The sequence below is a fragment of the Raphanus sativus genome, chromosome 5 (genome assembly GCF_000801105.2).
Source record: "Raphanus sativus cultivar WK10039 chromosome 5, ASM80110v3, whole genome shotgun sequence".
Taxonomy (NCBI): Eukaryota; Viridiplantae; Streptophyta; class Magnoliopsida; order Brassicales; family Brassicaceae; genus Raphanus; species Raphanus sativus.
The window spans coordinates 6,499,958-6,525,915 of record NC_079515.1 but is presented as its reverse complement, the minus strand read 5'-3'; the positions used below and the strand labels follow the sequence as shown (position 1 = coordinate 6,525,915).

General features: G+C 33.9%; 3 protein-coding genes across 3 annotated transcripts; all 3 read left to right on the top strand.

Moving 5' to 3' along the window:
• Positions 1-8,064: 8,064 nt before the first annotated feature.
• On the top strand, positions 8,065-9,179 carry LOC108858056 (putative F-box protein At3g16210). Its single transcript, XM_018632041.2, has one exon. The coding sequence runs from the start codon at positions 8,076-8,078 to the stop codon at positions 9,177-9,179; it is 1,104 nt and encodes a 367-aa protein (XP_018487543.1). The 5' UTR covers positions 8,065-8,075.
• A 905-nt stretch (positions 9,180-10,084) lies between these two features.
• On the top strand, positions 10,085-12,704 carry LOC108863263 (uncharacterized). The gene is made up of 4 exons (XM_018637636.2): positions 10,085-10,515; positions 11,318-11,762; positions 11,857-11,972; positions 12,060-12,704. Exons 1-4 carry the CDS (start codon positions 10,107-10,109, stop codon positions 12,479-12,481), a joined length of 1,392 nt encoding a protein of 463 aa, XP_018493138.2. The 5' UTR covers positions 10,085-10,106; the 3' UTR covers positions 12,482-12,704.
• A 10-nt stretch (positions 12,705-12,714) lies between these two features.
• On the top strand, positions 12,715-14,194 carry LOC108863265 (probable inactive nicotinamidase At3g16190). Its single transcript, XM_018637637.2, has 5 exons — positions 12,715-12,870; positions 12,962-13,075; positions 13,329-13,566; positions 13,650-13,766; positions 14,000-14,194. Exons 1-5 carry the CDS (start codon positions 12,823-12,825, stop codon positions 14,071-14,073), a joined length of 591 nt encoding a protein of 196 aa, XP_018493139.1. The 5' UTR covers positions 12,715-12,822; the 3' UTR covers positions 14,074-14,194.
• Positions 14,195-25,958: the final 11,764 nt, after the last annotated feature.

Below are 25,958 nucleotides of genomic sequence, written 5' to 3'. Positions count from 1 at the left end.
TATTTATGATTCAAAATTTTGTTTAACGTTATTTATCAAATATATATAATAAATAACATATCTATATTACAAAACATAAACTCTAAAACAGATATATATTTCTGAGGATAAAAGAATACAAACAAAATTTGAAACTATATATTTGTCAAAACTAATATTATATATGTTGATCTGGATACTACGCCAATTGACTTTAAAATTTACACCAATATAAAAATACTTAAAAATTTATTGAAAATATTCAATATGAGCCTTACTTCCTCAATCTAATACAATTAAGATCCTAATTGTATTTTAGAAATTATTTGTATGACTATCAAAACTAAAATTTTCATTAGAGATTAAAAGTCACAAATCTAATAATTTATTCATTTTTATGTAATATTCAGAAATATATGAAAAGTTTCATCAATCGATATTGGATCACGGGTTGATGGGTGGTATTTTAGATTTTTATTGGATTCTATCAGATTTTAATTAATGAGTTTTTCATTAAATTCAAACCATATTATATACTTCATAATGTTTACATATTCAAATTCGGATTAGATATGTAAACATTGAATAAAATAAAATTACATATATAGTTATTTTATAAATAAATATGTAGATCAAAAATTGAAAATAGTACTCAATACCAACAAATATTTTTTTATCTAAAAATCAAATCAGAATTTACAAGCGCAGATCAAAATTAGTTTGTTCGGTTTAGGGGTGGGCGTTCGGGTACCCGTTCGGGTTCGGATCGGGCATTTCGAATTTTCGGATATATCAGTATAGGGCTATAATACCCGTTCGGGTATTTCTGCATTTCGGGTCGGGTTCAGGTATTTTTAGTTCGGTTCGGTTATTTCGGATCGGGTTCAGATATTTAGATTTTGAAAGAAAAAAATTCAATTTTTCATTTTTTTTAAAGTTTATTATATTTAAAAATATAGATTTTATTTAACTTATTTTTTTTAATTTTAATAGATTAAATGATTAATAGATTTAGAGATAATGTTTCAAAAATAAATAAACATTAGTTTTATTATTACTTTTAAATTTCGGATGTAAATTTTGTTAGTACATGAAACAAAAAGCTTAACATGCATTTTTAGTGAATGTCAAATCATTTTCTCTGTAATCATATGTATATTAAATGATCTTGAATTATGTGTAGCATCAATATAAATATTTTAAATAAAATGAGAGATGTAAATTAGAAATATAAGGGTAAGTATATATATGTTCGGTTATCTTCGGATATCTATTCGGCTTCGGGTATTACCCGTTCGGGTTATGATATCCAATCTCTCTTAACTTAATACCCATTCAGGTATTTTGCTAGTTTGGTTCGGATTTTCGTTTGGATTTTTTGGGTCAGGCTCGGGTGCGGCTTCGGACATCGGGTAAAGTGCCCACTCTTAGTTCGGTTAAATAAAAATGGCCTGTTCAAAGTAGTGGCCGATTTGGATTGATTGAAATCAAGGTGGTGGTGGTGGACCCAAAAGACAGAGGAGCTTCAAAATTCGAGAAAGGATATAGAACATAAAGATGAGATTGGAGTCGAGAGACAAGAAAACAAATTGATACGAACGACAAGTGTGAGCTGTAAACAATGTGTATGGGTGATAGATCAGCCAAAACATGATGTGGTTGCATGTGACATGCTACTCTTTTTCCCTGTGATCTGATCAAAATTTTGAAGATGTGACCCATTTATGATTATATTCCATTTCACAATGTTATATTGGGTCCCTCCACTATTTACTCCTATGAACATTCTCCATCATATTCGTTGATTTACCATCTTGTATATTCTTCACACTTATTGAATCCAAAGCTAGCTAGATGTTGTTGTTTCAACAAACTTGAAAAAAAAAAGAATTCTAACAACGTTAGCATTCATTGACGTCAAATTTACACAGTTTTGGAATCTATATTCGTCCATTTCTAATCAAATTTTTAGGTTTTATAATAAGAACTTACCATACATGTAAATATTTTGGTGAAACAGAAAAAGTTGTTAAGTTTTTTGAATTATGCTGTTTTCTTTATCATCAACTTCTAGACTTTCTTTGAATTAGAAATAAGTTTTTCAGCTTTTTCAAAACCAATCATATGTTATGTTTTTTGGTATGAATGTTGTAAGACAAATCATATGTTATGTTGAGATGGCAATAGCATGTGTTGATTGTTTTAGTCTATATATACACACACTTTTCTTCAACTATTGTGGTTCTTACTACAAGAAACTCAAGACATCTTTGATTACAAAGTTCATTGCTGCCACCTTACCAAATACGCCAAGAGTCGCTTAGATGGGAGCACTATTCTCCTAATTAACTATATCTGGATATTAAGCTTAGTTAGTTGAATGATAACCCATTTTTAACTTATCCATAACTATATTATACTAGATAAACAAACAATGATGGTTTGTGATTGGTTGTAGGCCGGTGGAATTATACGAATCTTAAGAGTTAATAAGCTTGATTTCGTTGTCTTGTCTTCATGCACAAAGATCTTTCCAATTTTAGATCTGTTGACTTGGTTTATAGCTCATTACCTAATCAACAGCTTTCAATAAAGCTTCTCTTAACCATAATATAATTAACCATCTTTAACGAAAATGTACCATAGTTCCATGTATACGTTTATTTAATAACATTTCGAGACTGCAAAAGAACATAGCACAACTACGTTGTATATCGGTTTATTGAAGATCACGAGAAATGAAACCGAAGGCAATTATTTGGTTAACACAAGATGAGAAATGAAAACAGGCTCTTAGATAAACTAGCAGACGACAAGCACTAAGCAGTCGTCCTTCATCCTCCAAAGACCCATTCAAACAATCTCAACAAGAGAGACACGCAGGAAAAATAAAAAGAAACTTGAGGATTAAGTCACTAGCTAATGAAAATGATATTAAATGTGTTAAACACTTCACTCATTGCGCTTGATTTTGATACTCCTCTCTGTTTTCACATGTGATGGTCGGCAAGTATCATGGTCGTAATGATGATTATCATCGGATCACGCACACAAGAGGAGTATCAATCAAGAGAGAAAGACTACCACTTGCGCGATTTCGCCGGCGTTTGAGACTTCTCACGTTCAACGGTCTTCTCTTTTTCTCTTAAACATATAAACGATGTTACATGAGACTTGGTCAATGCCACCAAAGCCTCTCTCATAATAAACCCACAGAAAACTCTTAAAGTCGTAACTTTCGAGAAACCACACTGCGTTTTAAACAAGGTAACCGTATTCAGTGCAACTTAATCGAAGTCCGAAACTGTGGTAACCTTAACCTTTACGTTAATCAATGATCATACGCATGCGTTTCTCTTGCGCGAGCCTTTGATCTTAATGCTTTTTAATGATAAATAATTAACTTTATGTAAAGTTACGTTAGTGTGAAAGTGGAAATATTTCCCTTGCCTTGATTCACAGATTTACATCAGTTTATATACACAAATGGGTTGCAAGATCTTTGGAATCACTTCCACAAATATCGGAAGGTATCTATAACAAACTATAGAATATTCTTGATTATCTAACACCCTCCCGCAGTCGGAGCGTCGAGTGTGGAGACGCCAAGACTGGACCTGAAGCTTGAGAACAGGGACGAAGGAAGTCCTTTGGTGAAGATATCGGCATATTGAGATGCAGCAGGTATATGTAAGACCTTGACCTGTCCCATTTGAACCTTCTCTCTGACAAAATGTATGTCAATCTCTATGTGTTTAGTGCGCTGGTGTTGAACGGGATTGGAGGAGAGATACACAGCACTGATGTTGTCACAGTACACGATGGTGGCTTGACGAAGAGGACAATGCATCTCAAGAAGAAGATTGCGAATCCAGCATGTTTCAGCGACAGCATTCGCTACTCCTTTGTACTCTGCTTCTGCGCTGGAACGAGAGACCGTAGGTTGCCTCTTTGCTGACCAAGACAAGAGGTTATCACCCAAGAAGACACAGAAACCGGAGGTGGAGCAACGCGTAGTAGGACAGCCTCCCCAGTCTGCATCAGAATAAGCTGTTAAAGTCATTTTTTGTTTCTTTAGAAGTTGTAATCCTCTGTCTTTGGTGCCTTGCATGTAGCGCAATATCCTCCGTAGGGCTTGTAAATGTAACTCTCTTGGATCATGCATAAATAAACAGATTTGTTGTACTGCATAAGCGATATCGGGCCGTGTGAATGTTAGGTATTGTAGAGCTCCAGCAAGGCGTCTGTATTGAGTTGGATCGTCTACTGGTTTGCCAATACCCTCTGCAAGCTTAGACTTAAGATCAACAGGTGTCGTTACCGGTTTGCAGTCTTGCATCCCAGCCCGAAGTAGTATCTCTTCTGCATATTTTGACTGATGAAGAAATAGCCCTTTGTCATTATGAACTGCTGCAATGCCCAAGAATGAGTCGATAAGACCACCACCCGTCATAGGAAACTCTTGTTTCAGGATTGAGATGACAGACGAGGTCAAGGCAGGTGAGGACGATGTAAGGATGATATCGTCAACATAGAGAAGGAGGTAGGCAATGGCTGCTCCGTTCCTGTAAACAAACAAAGAAGCATCGCTTTTGCTCTGCTTAAAATTGTGTTTAGTAATGTAAGAGACAAAGCGTGCGTTCCAAGCCCGAGGAGCTTGCTTTAGTCCGTAAATGGAGCGATTCAACTTGCAAACATAATCTGGTTTTGACTGATCAACAAAACCTGGAGGTTGAAACATGTACACCGTTTCATCCAGAGTGCCATGTAAGAAGGCATTTTGGACATCAAGTTGATGAACTGGCCAGTCATTCGCAAGAGCAACGTGCAGAACACTTCGTATTGTTGCAGGCTTCACAACTGGACTGAATGTCTCAGTATAATCCACTCCTTCTTCCTGTGATTTTCCATTAGCTACTAGCCTGGATTTGTGACCTTTAAAATTTCCCTGAGCATCATATTTGTGCTTGTGAAGCCATAGACAACGAATGATGTTAGTGTCTTTAGGTCGAGGTACCAAATCATAAGTACCACTCTCAATAATGGCATCATACTCTTTAGTCATTGAAGGTGTCCAATTGGGATCAGTGAGGGCTTGTTTGTAGCTATTTGGAAGTGGAGAAATCTGAGTGTGAAGAGATAAAACATTTCTTGGCTTGTGAATACCATGCTTAGATCTTGTGGTCATCGAATGTCTAGGAGCCTCAGTGACCGCGGGTACAGTTTGAGTTGACTGAGACGATGGGGAGGATGCAGCAGGAGGCGCTGGAGGCACAGTTGGAGAAGTAAGAATTCTCTGAATTTGTTGTGAGACATTCGTATCTTCATCCAGGAACTCGTATGTAGACTCAGTGCAAATTGTTGAGTCAGTATACGGAAAGGAAGTCTCATCAAAAGTGACATGACGAGATAGGATAATCTTTCTGGTTTGAAGATCGAAGCATCTATATCCTTTATGAAAAGTAGGATATCCAAGAAAGATGCAACGAGAAGAACGAGGTGACAGTTTTGAAGTTTTAGCATGGTTTTGATTTGGGTAGCAGAGGCAGCCAAAGACTCTGAGATGAGAATAGGAAACTGGCTTGTTGAATAGGGCAGTGAAGGGAGTTCGGTCGTTTATAGCTTTTGAGGGTAAGAGGTTGAGAATGTGGACAGTGACATGAAGAGCCTCAACCCAAAAAGTAGGAGGAAGTTTGGCTTGAAACAGCAGTGTTCGAACAGAGTTGTTAATGGTTCGAATCATCCGTTCTGAGCGTCCATTTTGTTGGGACGTGTACGGACAGGAAAAGCGAAAGGTGATTCCCTTTTGTGCAAAGAAAGATTGGAATTTCGAGTTGTTATACTCAGTTCCATTATCACATTGCAGAGATTTCACTTTCACTTTGAAGTGTGTTTCAATGTAGTTGTAGAAGATGAGAAATTTTGAAAACACTTCTTCCTTAGATCGAAGAGGAAATACCCACAAGAAATGAGTATATTGATCTAGGAACAGAATATAATATTTAAAGCCACTGAGACTGAGAATAGGGGATGTCCATAAATCTGAGTGGACTATTTCAAACGGAGAAGTGACTTTAGAATCTGATTGAGAGAAAGGCAATTTTATTTGTTTTCCAATTTGACAGGCATCACAAACGTTTGAAAGAGCATCTTTATTACAAAGCAATTGATGAGAAGAAAGCAAGGAAGAAAGAGTTTGATTGCTCAAGTGAGCTAAACGACGATGCCATGTATTGGATGAAGTGGTGAGAAAAGCAGAAGGACCAGCAGTGATCTTATTTGAAGCAGGGAAAACTGGATATAGGTCACCAGTGCTATCACTGCGGAGAATCGTCTGTCGAGTTTGAAGGTCCTTCACAGAAAAGCCAAACGGGTCAAACTCAATAGAACAAGAATTGTCTTTAGTAAATTTGCGAACAGAGACTAGATTTTTAATGATTGCAGGAGTTACTAAGACAGGTGAAAGAGTCAGAGGTCTAGAAGAGGAAGAAAAAGAGAAAGATCCCGTTTTAGTGATGGGAATACGTCCCCCATTGGCGACAGTGACAGAGTTTTGATTGCCAGAATTGAGAATAGACTTTAGATTACCTGGACTATTGGAGAGATGAGCAGTTGCTCCGGAGTCCATGTACCATTGATGATCTGAAGGATCCATTAAGGTCATCGTATTGAAAGCGGTGGCGAAATCAGTTGTAGGAACAAGCGGTGCAGCTGCAGGTAACAGACCTTGAGTCTGAACTTGAAGGGCTTGCTGATTTGTCTGCGGTCGAGGACCTAAGAGACCCGGGTTGTTGTACTGTTGTTGTGGTCCCCATTGACCCGCTTGCTGATTTCCCCAAGAAGGATATGCATTTGGCCAGAAAGGAACTCCCCACTGATTGTACATTGGACGTTGATGATAGTTGTAGTTGCGTCCACGTCCTCTGTTGTGGCGACCACGACCTCTGTTGTTGTAGAACTTTTGTTGTTGCAGAGGTTGTTGATTAGGGCGAGGAGTTTGAGTTGGAACAGAGACATTGAGAACTTTATCAGAAGACGCTGAGTCTTTGACAAGAGGAGACTTGTTACCTTTATTAAGTCTGTCTTCTTCCAAAATGAGCATCGATCTGGCCTGTTCGTAGGTAGGGAAAGGCTGGCGATGCATGATCACATTGATAATGTTATCAAACTTGGCACTCAAGCCATTGATCATGTAGGTAACGAGTGTTCTCTCTGAGATCGGAGCATCAACATTGGCTAGTAGATCGGAGATAGACTTTAGTTCCTGACAATACGCCTGAATGGTTAGGTCACCAATCGTTTTCGTTCGAAGTTGATGATCGAGTTGAACAGCACGAGCCTCCTTGTTGTCTCTGAAATAGGTCTCGATGCGAACCCAAATCTCATGAGCAGATCCACCAGTTTTGAAGATGCTGCGGAAGAGATCTTTGGACAGTGTTCCATAAATCCACAATTTTACCAAACCATCGCGTTTGGTCCATTGCTGATCATTATCATCGGTAGGAACAAGGGTACCATCGAGATGACCAGCCACTTCAAAGCTTTGACAGTGTGTTAGAAACAGCTCTCTCCAAGCATCATAGTTGTGTTCGTTGGAGTCCAAGATGAACGGAATGTGATGTTTGATGTTAGTAACACCATAGGCACGTTCAAGGAGTGCAGCCGTAACAGCGGGAGCAGCCATAATAGACGAGAAAAGAGAGGAAGAGAGAAGAAGAACAAGAACAGAAAACAGAGAAGAAATTAATGGTTCAGGATCGATGAACCCTCTGATACCATGAAAGTGGAAATATTTCCCTTGCCTTGATTCACAGATTTACATCAGTTTATATACACAAATGGGTTGCAAGATCTTTGGAATCACTTCCACAAATATCGGAAGGTATCTATAACAAACTATAGAATATTCTTGATTATCTAACAAAGTGATTACGTAAACACGCGGAATAGGTGTTCAAATCTTCCTTTTGGAGTAATAGTATAATCACATTTCAAAGGCACGAAACTTTTTTCCTGCGCATTTACTTTTATAAAGAACCAACAAGCAAATAACAACATAGAACAATCTTTTAACAACAGCAACAACAAACAAAAAAATGTCGGAATATCTGTCGGAAGAACTAGCCTTTGAGATTCTCGCGAGGCTAACCATAAAGGATCTTGCTCGATTCAGATGCGTCTGCAAGACGTGGAGAGACATTATCAACAGCCGTGGCTTCTCCGAGAGGTACCGAGACGTTTCTTCCGTGAAGTTTGTGTCGTTTTATGACAAGGGTTTCTACTTGCTTGACGTGGAAGACAAGCTTCCGCTTATAGAAACACCTCGTAAGCTTGATTTCCCTTTGGATCATCAGTCGATGATAGATGAATCCACATGTGTGCTTCACTGTGATGGGACGTTATGTGTGACGTTAAAGAACCACACTTTATTGGTTTGGAATCCATCTTCCAAGCGGTTCAGGATCGTACCAAATCCTGGTATCTACCGAGATTCAAACATTCTTGGTTTCGGTTATGATCCGGTTTCCAACGATTACAATATCGTAATGTTTATGGACAAGCCTGACACTTCCACGGCGCAGGTTTTCGAGTTCAAAACCGGTTCTTGGAGAGATAGCGTACGGATTCCTTGTCCTGATTGGTATTACAGAGAGAGAAGAGGTACATTCTTGGATCAATACCTCTATTGGATTGCGTACCGGTCTGATGTCGACCGGTTCATCCTGTGTTTTAATCTTTCGACCAATGAATACCGAAAATTATCTCTCCCGGTTTACGATCAAGGTGCTACGTGTTCTTGGTTAGGCGTTACAAGTCGAAAACTTTGCATTACAGAGTATGGACCATGCGAGGAGATTTGGATATCGGTTATGGATAAAACCGAGTCATGGAACAAGATTATAAGCCTTTCAATATCTAATTTGATCTCTATACAAGATAATATCTTCGATTATCAAGTAGAGTTCGTGTCATTTACGAAAAGGAACGATATCGTCGTAACATACACTGGGTATTACGATAATGTCGAGATGGAAGGTGAAAAACGTGTGAAGAAAAAGGTGTTCTTATACAAAACCGGTGACAATACATTTCAAGAAATCCGGTTTTGTAACTCCTTTGCCGGATTTAGGCTTCTCGGTGAATATGTGGTGACTTCTCTGATTATTGATCGATATTTATTTGAAACAAAGAAAATGTAACAATGCCATTTGTAATTATTTCGTTTAAAAAGTAATATTACATGCAAGATAAAGAAATACTTGTTCTTATAGGAAGATTCGCAAATAGTAGATTTGGCCATGATTGCTTCTATGATTTGTCTTTGTTCAAAGACTCTTTGTTGATCTCTCTTGCATGTTGGTTCTTGAAGTTTCTGGATTCATTTGATCTGTTTTTAGATTGTACTAGTTATTGATGTTGTTTATATCATGTCTCTCCCATATGTGGGCTTAAGTTTCCAGGAATTTTGTGTTGTCCGCTGGTCTTTGTATTCCGGAATGTTCATCGCCGGTCTCTCTGTAATCGATTTCATGTCTAATATAATTACCAGTGTTAAAAAAAAAAATACTTGTAAAGGCCAAGCCTAATGTTTTATTTTATTTCAAAATGAGGATGAAAAGAGTTACAAAGCCAAGCCCATTGTTTTTTGGTGGAACCTAATCAACTAAATAAAACTATTTTGAGGCATCATTATCTTATGAGAATACAGATTTGACCATTAGCTTTGTGTTGCATTACACGGATAGAACGTATAAACTATCATGGCAACTAGAGAAACTTATACTTCTACGTAATACAAAAGTTGCTTCAAATGGTGTGACCGGTCCAATTAAAGGAACCAAACATGCAAATTGGTTTGAATTGAGTACACACACTACAATTTTCCATGACACACTAATTCCTAATACTATAAGTCCGGAGAAAACGTATATTAATCACATAAACTCAAACCAAATTGGTCCCTGTTAGATACTAATCTCCCTGAAAACTTATTTAACCCAAACCCGGTTCGGTCTAAAACTTGGGGTTGGTTCATCGTTAATTACTCGGAGAAGTCACTATAAACACTCGCGTGGGTAAACATTTTTTAACATTTACTTTCAGGTGAAAACAAAAAAAACATTATAATGGAAAGAATAGGGATGAACAGCAACAGCAGCAACGGCCAATCACTGTGGCACTCATCATCATCTCAGTCCCCCAAAACTCCCACCTCCACCATGCTCGATCGCGCCCTCTCCTCTCGCCGCCCTCACTCCGACGCCGATCTCTCCGGCGAATCCGGCGCCGACGAATCCAAGACTAAGCGCCCCCACATCTACCTCCTCGCCTCCAATTTCGTCTCTCGGATCGGCCACCAGTGGCTCCCCTGCCTCCTCGTCGCTCTCCTCTTCCTCGTCGCTCTCTTCCTCTCCTCCTTGGCCTTCCACTCCAGCAGCTTCGTCTGCGTCTCCCGCTTCGATCCCGCCGCTCGGATCGGGTTCTTCGGTTTGGATGGCCTCGAATCGGACTTTGGAGCCCTAGGTGTTCCTTGGTGTAAGCACCTCCAGATCTATCTCTCTCTTATCTGCATTTCACACATTGTGCATTCGCTTTATGAGTGAGGAGATCTCTAGTGAGATTCAGTTTGGATCTTCTCTTGAATGTATTGGCGAAGATTTGATCTTACATAGATAGCATGCGATCTTGAATTCTATTTGGTGGCAGTGGTTAAGAGCGATTGATCTATGATTAGTAGGGGCTATTAGTGTAGTTAACCGTAAATCAGTCTCGGTTTAGTGTGGTTTAAACTCTGGTTTGTTATGTCATGTAAACCAGTGACAAGCTCACTGTATTGTACACTCTTACGATTAACAGAAATAAGAAAGTTAGTTACAACTTCATATTCTTCCTTAACACTAACATGGTATCGGAGCCTTGAGGCTAAACCAGAGTTTAAACCACACTAAACCGGTATTGATGTACGATTAACTACACTAATAGGGGCTGTGATGGCAGGACTGAATCAATGACAGACTCAGGGATTGTTTAGTGGGACTTGTACAGAAGAACCATTTACTACTCTTTTAATTACGAGGTTGTGTATTGTAAGATTGATATGTTGTTCTCCTTGATCTGACTCTGTTGCTTTCACTGGAGTGTGTTATGGCAAGCCTGTATCAGTCACGGAATCTTGGATTGTGTAGTGAAACTATTAGAATAACCATCTACTACTCTTGGTACAGTTTAAATTTACTGATTTTGTGAGATAGCTATGTTCTTGTTAAACTCTTATTTATGTTTAATTGAAGCTTGTTATGATGGTATGGACGTATTTAAATCTTTTCCTTGGCAAAAGGCAGATCGAAACATGGAAAAGAAGTTGAGTGGACCTCCAAGGATTTACTCAAGGCTCTTGAAGAGTTTGTGCCTATATACGAAACACGACCTATAAAGAACAACATGCATGGGATGGGTTTTGACCACAGCTTTGGGTTATGGTTCATGGCACGTTGGCTAAAGCCAGAGCTGATGATCGAGAGTGGTGCTTTTAAGGGGCATTCCACTTGGGTTATGCGGCAAGCGATGCCAGATACACCAATTATCTCACTGACGCCAAGACACCCCGAGAAGTACTTGAAGAAGGGTCCTGCCTATGTGGATGGAAACTGCACGTACTTTGCGGGCAAAGATTTTGTTGATTTTGGAAGTGTGGATTGGAAGAATGTGTTGAAGAAACACGGAGTAAAAGATCTCAACCGTGTTCTTGTCTTCTTTGATGATCATCAGAATGAACTCAAAAGGTAGTTATTTCTCTTTTTTTCATTTCATCTTCTCTTGCCTTTGTTGCATGAGCGAAGAACTCACTGGTTTGATCTGATACACTACGAGGAGTAGGATAAAGCAGGCACTGAAGTCAGGTTTCCAACATCTCATTTTTGAGGATAACTACGATACAGGAACAGGGGATCACTATTCCCTTAGGCAGATATGTGATCAGTCATATATAAAAGGTGGGTTCTGTAAAGTTCACACATTTAGATACATAAGTTTGTTCTTTTTCCTTTCTAATACGATTCGTTTGTTTTTTCTCCCCCCAGGAGGAGGTCACAGCTGTTTCAAAGACAGCGATGAAGCAAGGATTAGATCAAACAGGAAGAAGTTCTGGGAGAAAGCAGTTGATACAGAGGAACTCTGTGGACCAGGTGAAACATGGTGGGGAGTGCGAGGAGAAATGAGAGATGACTTTAACCACACAAACACACAAATCTCATACAATCAGCATTTTCAGAACAGCAGATACGTTGAATCGATTCTTGATGTCTACTGGGAGTTACCTCCGGTTGCAGGACCTTCATTGACGCATCAATCGCGTTACGACCCTGCTCGTGCCACTCCACCGATCGTAGCAGATGGGAGGTACCGTTTGTTCCAAAGAATCGGCCTAGGTCGGCTGGATAAGTCTGTGTTCAATGGCTATACTCAAATGGTTTACCTTCAGATATCCAAAGCCGGGTCATAGAGATTTGTGTGATTCCTCCAATAGAAGAACCACTCCTTTTTTATTCCTTAGCTTTTGTTCTTACAAGTTAGAAGTTGAACTGAAGTTTGTTAATACATGAGAGTCATTTCCACTGGTTTTCGTGTAAAAGTTTCGTGGTCACGGTTGTTAATTTGTTATGACAGATACTTCAGTTGGTTTAAATTTAAAATAGGCAAGAAAAGTCTGTTCTGGTTTGTCTAAACCGGTTTGGAACAACAACTTTAAACCGGTAAAATGTTGACCAACCCGGAATAAAGACATGGAATGTGTTATCTTTGTTGTTGGTGTTGTTGCTTTTCATCGCCTCTGTTGGAACCACCATGGCGGAGAGATGGACGAACACGGCTCTACTCGTTATCGATATGCAGGTCTTTCTATGTGTTGTAATCGGTGTAGATTCTGTGTATGTGTGTTTCTTGAAGTGTTGAATTTATTCTGTCGGTTGTGACTTGTGAACAGAATGATTTCATAGAGGAAGATTCTGTGATGCAAGTGAAAGGTGGAAAAGCCATAGTTCCTAATGTTATCAATGTGGTCGAACTCGCGAGGCAGCGTGGCGTTCTCGTCGTTTGGGTATTTCTTCTCTAGTTAGTCTCTTGCTTGCTCTTTTGATGGTCGAAGCAGGGGTAAAAAGCTTCTTAGTGTCTGAATCAAAACTTGACTGAGATCTCTAGTTTTAAGGACAAGTACATAGTAATCTAGTAGAAAGGTTCTGGCTTTGAGTGCTGAAGGTTAATTTTTATGCTCAAATTGCTAGAAACTGGCAAAGGGACTATGTCCATTTAGTGTTTGGTAGTCTCAGTTAACAAAGTTTTTTTTCTCATAGGTTGTTAGAGAACACGATCCTCAGGGAAGAGATGTTGAAATATTCAGGCGTCATCACTACAGTTCTGAGAAAGTTGGACCGACTGTTAAAGGAACAGAAGGTGCAAAGCTAGTCGATGGACTGAACATCAGAGAAGAAGAAGATTATAAGATAGTGAAAACCCGTTTCAGCGCCTTCTTCGGCACTCATCTTCATTCGTTCCTCCAGACTTCAGGGGTTACCAAGTTAGTCATCGCTGGTGAGTAATGTTTTGAGAGTATAAGAAAGAGTCCCCATCAACGCTTCTTCTTCTACCTCTGAAACGGTTCTTTTGATTCTTAGGGGTGCAAACGCCAAATTGTATCAGGCAAACGGTGTTTGATGCAGTGGAGCTGGACTATCCAGATGTAACTGTTATTGTAGATGCGACAGCTGCTGCAACACAGGAGATTCATACGGGTAATTACAACCACATCTTTTTCACTGTTCGTTGTATTTTATCTTTGTAGTTTTAATAAAATTCATCTTTTAAAATCATATACAGAACTAGAACGATGGATGTCACTATGTTTCTAGCAAATGACAAAAACAAATAAAGACCTTACTTATCAGAGAATCATGATATCTTTTGTATTGTTCTTTAAAAAAAGGTAATACTTATGATAACATTGTCGTAACATGTTTTGGAACAGCGAATATTCTGGACATGAAAAATATCGGCGTCAAGACTCCTACGTTACACGAATGGTCTGAAGAATTTGCATGATGGTTTTTGGATGACAATATATCCACCCTTCTTCTATATTCTTCCACCACTTTTTCTTGTCCTTTTATATATTTGTAATTGAAGATCTGAATGAAAAATAAAGTAAAACATCTTGCACTTATTATGGGATGCCGTTTCTATCATAATTAAAAATCTGTATCCCTTTACATGAAAAATTAATCATTATGTTTCACAAAAAGTATCATTTTAACACCTTTGTTTACACAAATAGTATTATCTATTTATAATGTAATTTATATTTATTTTATCTTAATTTTTTTTTTACCCTAATTAAATCTTTTTTTTTTAAACACTAGATTTCATTGATGAATAGAATTCCAGATTACAAAAAGGATCAACATCAATCCTACAATTTAGACAAAGAGATGACTAAGCCAAGAGGGATAACCCACTGCTATATAAGATTGATGAAAAGCCTTTGTGATTACACTTGAAGCAATTTTTTTTGCTGTAAGGATATGATGATGGGAATGCAGCTGAGCTTTCCAATCATTAAAATCCTTGATCCAGTGTAGCAAATGGTGCGAGTAAAACCGTAAGGATGGCCATGCTGAAGGATTGTTTATCGCTCCAATAATATCACTATCATCACTAGCAAAGATGATAGAATTAAAATGCAAGCTTTTCATGCTTTCAAGAGTCCATAACCAGCTTTCAAAAGATGCCTCCAACTTACTAGAGACACCAACAAAAGATCTCATGCCATGTAAGATTACTTTTCCTTCAGAGTTCCTAAGGATCCAAGATGCTCCACTTTGGCGATTAGTGTGATCCCAGGCAGAGGCAATGTCACACTTGAACCAAGATTTGGAGGAGGTTTCCAGCCGTAGATGATTCTCTTCTTCCTCTCCAAATCTATAGCTTTTGCTTGTTGTTCTGCTTCTTTGATCACAAACCAATGATCCGCTTCTTGATAAATAGTGGCAGTGAAGGATGGACCAAGAGATAAAGAACCTTCAAAAAGGAAGGAATTACGGTTTTTCCATATAGACCAAATGATCCAAGGGCCACTTCGTCTGATGTTTTCAGGAATTAGGAGGTTCTTCCTTGAGTTTAGAACATAGAAAACATTGGAATAAACCGAGGATGAGCTGAAACCTGTTGGAGGGTGAGGGAAAGTTGATGTTTGCCCAAGTTTGCTTTGCAACCGTACAAAGAAACATAACATGATTAATTGTTTCACCCTCCAAACCACACAGCTGGCAATGAGAATCAATCTTCATGCCTCGATGAATGAGATTGTCAGCTACAGGTAAGGCTCCACTGATGACTTTCCACAAGAATATCTTGATTTTTGGAGCCGTTTTGAGAGACCAAATGATGTCCTTAATTCCATTAAGTGATGGTTGAAGTCCTCCCGCCACAAAAGCATCTTTGTTGGCGATTTTCTCAGCCAACCAGTAGCCTGATCGAACATTGTAGGCTCCAGAACGGGAGTGATTCCAAATGAAGAAATCTGGTGAAAATATGGCTGGCTTGATCTTGAGAATGATCTCTATATCTTGAGGATAGAAGAGATCATTTAGCAGCCTGATGTTCCAATGATGAGAATGAGGCAGCAACAAATCTCTTACTTTGAGATTCAAATCCATTAACACATTCTTCATAAGCAGTATACGTAGCCGGTCACCATCAACTAGCCAGGGGTAGACCAAACACTAATAGATGATCCATTTATTTTATCTTAATAATATTTACAAAATGCATTGATCTTATAAATAATAGAAGATAAACACAATTCAATTATTATTTTTTATCCGGGTGTGAAAAGTTTTAAAGTTACAATTTTTGTGAAATAGATAGAGTATATTGTAATAAAATCTAAAATATAATCTGGAAAATCATCAATTGATTAAAATAGTGAAAACTTTTTTATCAAGACAAATCATCTGCTAGAGAGTGATGATGCATTGAATTTGAAACAATAAGAGTTGTTATAAAACAATAATTGTTGCTTGAAGAAGAAAGAAACATGATTGATAATTCAAAGGAGATAAGAAAGGGAACGTGGAGAGAATTAGAGGAATGGAGGGTAATGGCTTATCCTCACCTCATTGTCCTCTCTTTTCCCTTTATTGCTTTCGCATCTCCACTTTGTTTCCCTCTGATTGTGGGGTCGGGTCATTCTTTCATCAATCACATTATATTCTTATTTTCTCACTTATCTAATAATACTCCAGTTTGATCTTTCACTCATCTTAGTACACTCCATTACTCATTTTCACCAACTCCTTGTAATTTCTCACATTGAAAACCAACAATATTTTGACACCTAAAGCTAGCCATCAAAGAATATAACCTTTTTCATGTTATTTAGTTGTTAGTTGAGAGAAAGGACTCAAGAACATTGATTATCAGGAGACAGCTTTTTCTTCTTCTTGTTATTACACATTTCCATACTTACGGAGGAGTGCATGTACCTGAAATAATGATGCCTGATTTATTGTTGTATGAATAAAAGAAAAGAAAAAAGTGAGGGAAAGTGAATACTAATGGAGTAAAAAAGCAAATACTTGAAAGGACGTCTGTGATTAAAGAAAAAGAAAGGAGAGAGGATTACGAGAGTTGATGTAACACAGCTCATTTCATGATTACGAGGGACATTCTTTTGTGTAACCCTTAAAACAGTGGGGTACTTTACGAGACAATCACCTCTTTCAATTTCCACTTTTTTAAAAGGTTTTGATAAAATTGGAACTTAAACATTTTTATTCCATCTATATTATTAAAAGATAAATACCCCTTAGTTTTACTACTTATTTATAATAGAATGTCATTAAAATATTTATTGAACATATATTTAAGTAAGCTTGTCTTTCCTAATATAAATGATATATTAAAGCATTTAATGTTTTTCCTAATTTAAATAATAAATTTTCAATAATCAAAATCTTAACCAAAATAGATTTCCTAATATATTTTTATCAACATATTAAATATTTTTTAATATTTATTAGTAATAAATAATAAAATAAAAAATCACACATAACATATAAATAAAATATAAAATAAATTATTAGCATAATGTTTTTATAATATAAGTCCAATTAGTTATAAATATAAGATTTTTTTATATGATACACTATGATATAATAGACAAAATATAATTATTTTAAAATAGTAAATAAAATTGTTATGTTTTAAAATGTTATATTAAAAATTATGTAATACATTTTAATTTAATATATATAGTATACCACTAGTACAAAAACAATTTAAAGTGAAAGCAAATATTTATACGGTCACATATCAAGTCCTAGAAATAAACAAAAACAGCGGAAGATTATTTTTCTTTAAAAGATTTATTTTAATAGAAATTATAGTTCTAAATATATTTATATATTTATAAATTTATTTTCTCTGTTTCTAAGGGATGCTAAGATTTTTGAATTGAAAAAATTATGATCCATCTTTATATTATTTTAGTTTAGAAATTTAAAATTTATATCAGAATATTTATTAAAATTTTAATTTTTTTATAACTTTAAATATTAATTTTTAGTCTAAATTTATATTTAAATATTATAAATACATCATTTAGTATTAAAAAAACTAAAAAAATAAATAAATATCTGCCTAGTGTTCGGGCGGATCAAGATCAAGTTTATCATTAAATTGCCATATACTTATGTGTTATTAATAGCGACGAATCATTATCAGGTTTTTATGAGTTTCTTTGTGGGTGGTGGGGGAGTAATTATCAGGTTTTTATGAGTTTATTATATTCACCATAACAGTTTTGATAAATCAGTGTACAGAACGAGTGAAATACATATTTTCTTGTTTCTAAATGATGATTTGACGTTTGATTTTAATATCTTCTATTAAGAGAATAGGATATAGAAGTGCAAATAAATGCCAGAAGAATTATTATAATACATTGATTTGACTTATGAAATAAAAGGGAGACTTGAAAAATCAAATAGCAAATTGAAGTTATTACCCAACTACTAAACTTCAGTAGACACAAGGAGAAAAAGACAAGATAAATAGCGTGTTTGTAAATGGAGAATGGTTTTTGAACAGAGTAAAGAAGAAGAGAACATTGAATAAGAAATAGAGTAGGTAAGAAAAATGACTCTGACAAAATAATAGTATACTATATGTCCTCCCTTTTGAAATTGAGGAGAAAAATCAAGTCTGAAACCTGACACATACCTCAATAGACCTTTCCTTCTTGAAGTAAGAAATGGAGGAAAACTGTTAAGTTGGCGTGTAAGTCAAGCAATCTTTGAATAATAATAACAATGTTTCAGACTACATATTCTTTTTTTTTTTTTTTTCAGACTACATATTCACTTTCTACAGTCTTCTTCTTTTGGATGTGTCCCAGAATTATTTTCGTCCACAATAGACATTCACTCTTTCACACCATTTTTATATATCGAAAATAACGAATTAAATAAATTCAAAGATGTTCTGTAATGTTTTCACTCGTTGTATTCATCAAGTTCTATGCATTGTTTCTCATGGACGGACCATTCCTTTCGACCGTGTTTTTGACAAGACCTTTTTCATTAACGTTGAAGACTGAACAGTGAAAAGAAAATAATGTTAGTACTAGTTCTGTCGACAGTTTTATGTATGTATGCCTTTTGTTTCTTGATTTTCATTTTTATAAGTAAGTCTCTTGTCCCTATAATCTAAGGAAGCTTGCTAAATTTTCTTTTTAATTCGGTTAAAATAAACGTTTTTTAGTTTGACGATAAGGATTTTCAAAGTTTGTCGACCGATAAGGAATTAAGTAACTTCTTTTTTCATTGTCATCGAGGTTAGTGTCTTTAACTATTAAAATATAGGACTAGTTTTTTTTGTGTGCACTAGGACTAGTTAACTTATGATGATAAAATAACATAATGATGCAGTAGATTAATAAGTCTTTGTCAAAAAGGAGATTGCAGAGTATCCAACACCCACGTGCAAGGCAAATGACAATGTCACTCTCATCATTATGGCTTTTTGCTTACTCTTTTTAAGAAGTCCCAATATTTTTATCCGCTTGCTATTATTTGAGGAGACCACTTTCTAATTAACCTTTTGGTCATGTGTTTATTACATGTGTGCTATTTTTTATGTGGCAACTCCACATTTCACTTCACACCATTTTTTTAAAAGCCTATCATTGCCTAGAAGAATTATCTCTCATGCCATTCTAATGGACATATGTTATATTGAAAAGGAAATAAATGTTATTAATATCCAATGCTTTACGTGATGTGTTTTACGTGATGTGCTTTTATATAATATTCAATTCACCGAAGATTAGTTTTATATGCCTCTCTCATACATTATTTTATACAGACAATAACATAATGTATACGTCTTTTTTTATTTTGTTGATATATTCTTTTTGAACTGAAGTTATAATGCTCATACTAACATAAAATATATTTTTTTTTGTTGCAAGAACATATATATTTATATATTTATTGTTAATACAATGCTCATACTTATAATAGTGGTAGTTGTCATATTTTCTATTTTATTTATATTTTATGTTTATCGTAATTTTTATATTTTCTATCATAATCATATCCCAAATCATTTATTACGATAAAATCTCGCAAATCATTTATTACGATAAAATCTCGCAAATCATTTTTTTTACTTTTATGATACAACCATAATCATTTGCAATGAAATCTTGCAAATCATTTATTACGATAAAATCTCCCAATATGGTATGCGAGTCAAGGAATAATTATGGTTGTTTCCTGAATATGAAATCTCTTAAAAAATGATTGATTTAGGATTCAGTCCCTAATCAGATCGCAATCTTTCCGTATTAATTCAATCACCACCTAATTGTTAGGCTTAATTGATATGATTAGCGATTTTTCTTACACTTTTTCATATTTGAGGCATATTATTAGTTTTTAGTTACCATAATTATAAAAACTCTCTGTCACATTTGTTATAAAAGGATCGTCAGGTGAGTAACAAACCACCCGTGGATTTTCATTTTCTTCAGTCCTAACACAAATGGCTGTCTTTTGTTTTGTGCCTTTCAAAAATCTCCTCGATGGATCGCTTAACCCTCATTTTCCGATCGGTAATTCTAATATATTTTGTTTATGAAGTATCAAATATAGTTCAAATAGCAGCGTATTGTTATATAGTTTTTTTACTAATCTATTTTGGTTAACATAGATGTCATCGGACATGTTGTGCAAGTAGGTCGCATTCAGATGTTTTCAGTTAATGGAAAAGAGATCCCGAAAATTTCATTGCTGATACGTGATGCAGAGTAAGTTCTGTTCAAAAATCATATTCAAATTTTAGTCTGAATGCGTTATTTTAGAAAAATACTTTTGATACACTTTCTCTATTACAGATTATTAATTTGTTCAAAAAAATAATATATATATATATATATATATATTCACCAAACTTACAACAATCTTTGACTGAATACACATATGGAAACAATGTTTACTTGATTTACGTATAATAATTATTAGCACTAGCAGTTATCAAGGAAGACATTTTATATAATATGTATTACTTATCAGTCACAAACTTATAATATTGAAACGAAATGTTATATAAACCTCGGTGTATATGCCTCAAATGAGAATAAGCATTCGGACTTTCTATGTTGGATTTTATAAAGTTTTCCAATATTCACTTTAGTCAAAATACTATGCATGTTTGATGCTTGATGTTTGATCTTCACTTTATCTTTTCGGTATTTATAACCAAGATAGTTTTTTTTGCTGGTTAAATAAAAATTTGAATATACATACTTCAGTCATAATCATATACGGCATATGTAAGTTTTCAAATTCGGTGTGCTTGATCTTGGCTTTATATTTTCAGTATTTATAACATTGACCATTTTTCTCATAAGTTACTTCTTTTTGTAGAGTAATTACTTTTTTCTATATGTCATAAAATCAAAATTCAAATAGATTATTTTCTATATAATATGCAGCATATGCAATGTATTGAAAGAGTATCTTGATTCAAATACATAATTGATCCACATTATGAAGTTTTCAAATTTCAAAATACTACAAGTTTACTCAGCGAGTATCTTGATTCATATCAATTAAGCTTTGATTGATTTCATAAGATCATTTGTAATATAATTGTGCAATATTCAGTTTTTCAGAAATTAATATCATGTAATCATGGATTGTTTTTCTTATAACTACTAACAATATAATTTAAGTTTGTCATTTATGGTTAAATTTCAAAAGATTGGTCGAAACCATCATTATAACGTTTCATATAATTCTTTCCAAAAATTTTGTATATAAATACAAACAGATTACAATTGTGCTTATAAATTATAATTTCTGATATTACTCCAACCATGACATAAAATAATATTAAATTGTAATAATGAATTTTTCATCTCTAACTATAATTCTAAATTCATACAACAATATTATATAGTATCTAATTGTAAGTGCTTTTACGTATAATTATAATATAATATATTATATATTAAACGGAGATTTGGTTTTATATTGTTTGTTATATTTGTAAAATTTTGTTCTTTATAAAAGTCATTAGTTACAATTTAAAAATTTTAATATCAAAATGTGTATATTAATCTATATGTTATATTCAAAAGTTAAAGACTTTTATAGTACGTGTTTTACGTATTTTTACTTCATCTCAGTCTCTTTCTAACTAAATTTGATATGCAATTCGATATGTTTGACTAAAATAAAGACGGTTGTTGTTTCCTATAATATATTACAAATCATAATCATGTCATTATGATAATAGTCATCACCGCTGTAAATTTAATTGATTCCTTTTACTAATTCAAATTTGATCGTAATTTATGCAATACCGAAAAAATAGGAAACTGAAATATGCAATCATCATAATGAATTTTGGTTTTGTTTAATATAGAAAAGTTACTATAAATTTATTTAAATTCTCATAACTAATTAAAAATCACACACAAAATTCATTATTAAAAAAGTTGTTTTTTAAATAAAAAAATCTAACCAATTACACAAGTTATAAATTACTCTATAGATTTACTTCCTTAAAATTTACTTCAATTACGGCTAAGCAATCACACAAGTTTTTTAAAAAATCAAAGCTTACCTTATATAAACATGGATAATGTTCTTCGATATTTCATTATATAACATGTAATATTTGTAACTATAATTTTTATCTTTCTAATATCTATAGTTTAAAAGTTTTAATTTTTATTTAGTCATTCACTCCGCGCAGGGCGCGGATACCATCTAGTGTATTTATTATAACTGTATAGGTATAATAATTTAAGAAAACATTGAAAGAGAAGCCAAATAATTTAGGGAATTACTAATGTCTAGTTTAATTCCTGATTTTCTTTTAAAATTTATAAATGCTAGTGTCCGGTCGAAATTATCGTGATCCGTGACTAACAATTGACCAAAAGCTATTAATGGTTGTGAAGAGTGATCTATCATACTACGGTTTCGGTTTGATTTTGACGGATGCAATGTCACATTGATAGTTGTTAGTATGTATGTGCCAACAGTTTTTTCCGTTCGACTTAGTTAGTTAGTTCACTATATTGATTGGTTGCGTTTGTGTGGCCATTAGAAAACAAGGTGAACTTGGTTTCTCCATTCCGGTGCCAAACCTTGTTCGGATTATCCAAGTTTTATAAAAATAAGATTGTTAAAAGACTTGAGTAAACTTAGTTCTAAAAATAAATAAAAAGGTTTGGGTAACCTATGCTTTCTATATATTATGATTTTTTTTTCTTGGGGGGGGAACTCTATGGAGATGTTGACTTATTAGTGAGATTGAAAAAGTGAAGCAAAAAGCTTTAAATATGATTGCACTTACTTTCATGATTCTATTTTCTTTGAAAAATAAATAAAATTACCAAAGTTACAATTTGTCAAGAAAAGAGGAAGAGAGACAACCAAAACAAAAGCTGCTAACCTCATGGGATGTCTTCGTTTCTCAATTATTAATATAACTTTTTTTTTAATTAATATAACTTTGTAGTGCTTTTTTATCCTTTTCATTTTATTAGGCCATTGAAAATGTACATTTTTAAATATACACTAAAATAGATATAAAATACTTAAAATGCAATTATTTTAAAATATAGAAAATAGCAAGTAAAAACCAGATGTGAAATGAAATATAGAATAGCTTTAAATATAGAAGAACATTCTAATAGTTCCTCTATAAGAAAAATAGTCTTTTCAATTCAAACTGATTATCTAGTTCCGAACAACTATTTTGATACAGTTTAGAACATTCTAATCGTTCATAATAACAAAGGCTACAATCACAACGACTGTTCTAAAACATTATATTTGTACGGAGAAATGAACCGTGGTCTATTTTCACGATTATATATACCCTAACGTTTTCAATTAATGTGAATACGGCATGGTCAAAGTCTTTTAGCCATCGCAAGTACTTAAAATAATTATTTTCCTGAAGAGTGAAGACCGAAGAAAGTGGAGTACTAACTAATACTGCATTGACTGTGATAGGCCATTAACTGCACTCCGGTTCGTATTTAACCGTTTATTATTTTGTTTGACGTAGGTAGCATAGAACGTTGGTAATTAGATGTAAATTATAGTCATTTATTTCAGAAAAGTTTATGTTTTTGAGGTTTCACATATATTGAAAAATATTTTAAATCTTAATTATAAATATATTATTTTTATAATTAATTATTTCTTATAATTTTAACCAATCAAAATTGAATAAACACAAAAATTCAAAATCTACATTACAACTATTATTTAGTAAAAAATTATTAAAATATAAAAATCATATTTTGAAACTGTTTTTTATAAATCATGAACCTTTTTGAAATGGAAAGAGTATATATTATATTAATTCTGCAGTTTGCCTTATTGATAAAAGTTATGTCCAACAACTTAAAAATATAATTGCATTGACAATATAACTATATAACATAATATGTAACTGCACTTAAAAAACGTAATCACCCTTTTAAAAAAACGTAACCATCCCCTTTTAAACAAAAACGTAATCCTATTTGACAAGTCAAAATATATGAAACTTTATACAAAATCAAGGTTTAAACTGTGTTGGATCCAATTAAAACACTATTTATATACTCTGAGAAAAACACAAGGTTTAAACTGTGTTGTTTTTTTTCCAGAAAATATCGACAAAATATATAAAGAGATTGTGGTAACTGCTGTAAGGAGTGTATAAAGAGGACTTGCTTAGTGTTTGATCAAAGGACAACAGTTATAAAATAATCAATTTTTTAAAGTAGATCATGTATTAATAATAATAATATTGATTAATTAATAATTCTTTACGAATAAAGTGTTAAATGACTATAGCACAAGTGCATAGTTGTAATGCAACATCACAAATTCAATCAAATTATTAATACCTCTTACTAATAACAATTAAAAAACTTGATGCCAAAAAAAATTAAAAAATTTAACACAAATATGATTATAAAGAAAACAAAAATATCATTACAACGTAACATACATATATAAAAATTAAATTTTTAAAAAGTAAAATAAAAAATATACCCGTCTTTGAAAAGAAATCTTTTGGGAAATTATTAGACATGTCAATTAGGGTCAAAGCCCGCAGTTCGAACTCGCATCGCCCTAAATATTAAGAAATATAATTGGTTACATCCTAGATTTTATAAAAATTATATTTCTTAAAAAATATAAAAAACTATATCCATCTTTTTAAGGGCAGATCATAAATTTGGTTCAACTTTTTGAAAAATCGATTTATGGATGCGTGTTATGAGTATGCGGGTTGGTAGATTTTGAATTGCGAGTACCCGCCAACCCGAAAAGTATTAAAAATAAAAATAAAAAGAAAAGTAAACACTTTTCTAAAAATATGTTAAATTGTTTTTTATTATAAAGATATTTTTATATTTTTATAATAATAAAATAAAATAATTATTTTTTAAAAAATTTATAACCCCTTGATAATCGCACACTTAAATGGGCGGGTGCCGGTACAAATTATTTGTTTGCGGGTTGTGCGGATCATATCTTTTTATCAAAACAAAATTGAAACTCGCGAATTGACGGGTTCGACCGGCAACCCAGTTCTACTGGATCAATTTTTCTAATTGCTATTATTTAATAAAATATATTTTGATTAAGATTTATACACAAATATGATTAAAATACAAATATAATTACAAAAAGTCACAAATATGAAAATTAAACTAAAATAAAAAATATACCCGCTCTTTAAAGGGCGGGTCGAAATCTAGTTGTTTTCTTAAAAAATAACAAAATGTGCACACCTTCATATATTTAACTATCTTTTTTTTTTTTGTAAAATACGCCACACTTTCAATTATAATTCATAGATTACAAAAATGACATTTTCCTACTGTCTTTTTGTTGGTTCTTTTTCCCGTTTCATTGATATTCTTAAGTATGAAAACTCATAAATCACAATGTAAACTCCACTCTATTAAGATTAAAAAAACATTACGATAAATTGATATAAACATCGTTTTAATGTGGAAGCTCTCTTGGTCCAGTGGTTTGAGTAAAGTTCAATTGATTCTATATCCGGAGGTCTGGGGTTCAAACCCAAGAAAATATCAAATTATACAGATTATGGAGAAACATGTTAAAGGAGATCTTCAGCTTGGTACATGACATACCATTCAACATGGATCTCATAGGACGGCTTAGAGTGGTGCAGTTAGGCGTGTATTTTCACAGGATGGTAGAATTGTCGGCTGTAGAATCGTTTTTGTAATATTTTTATCGTTGTAATATCATAATTAATTGATCTAGACGTTAAAAAAACAAAATTTAATATGTGGGTCCGATAATGATAAGAGTAGATTATTTTATTTAATTAAACCTTGAGAAATTGATATTTAAATATCGGCCCATTTA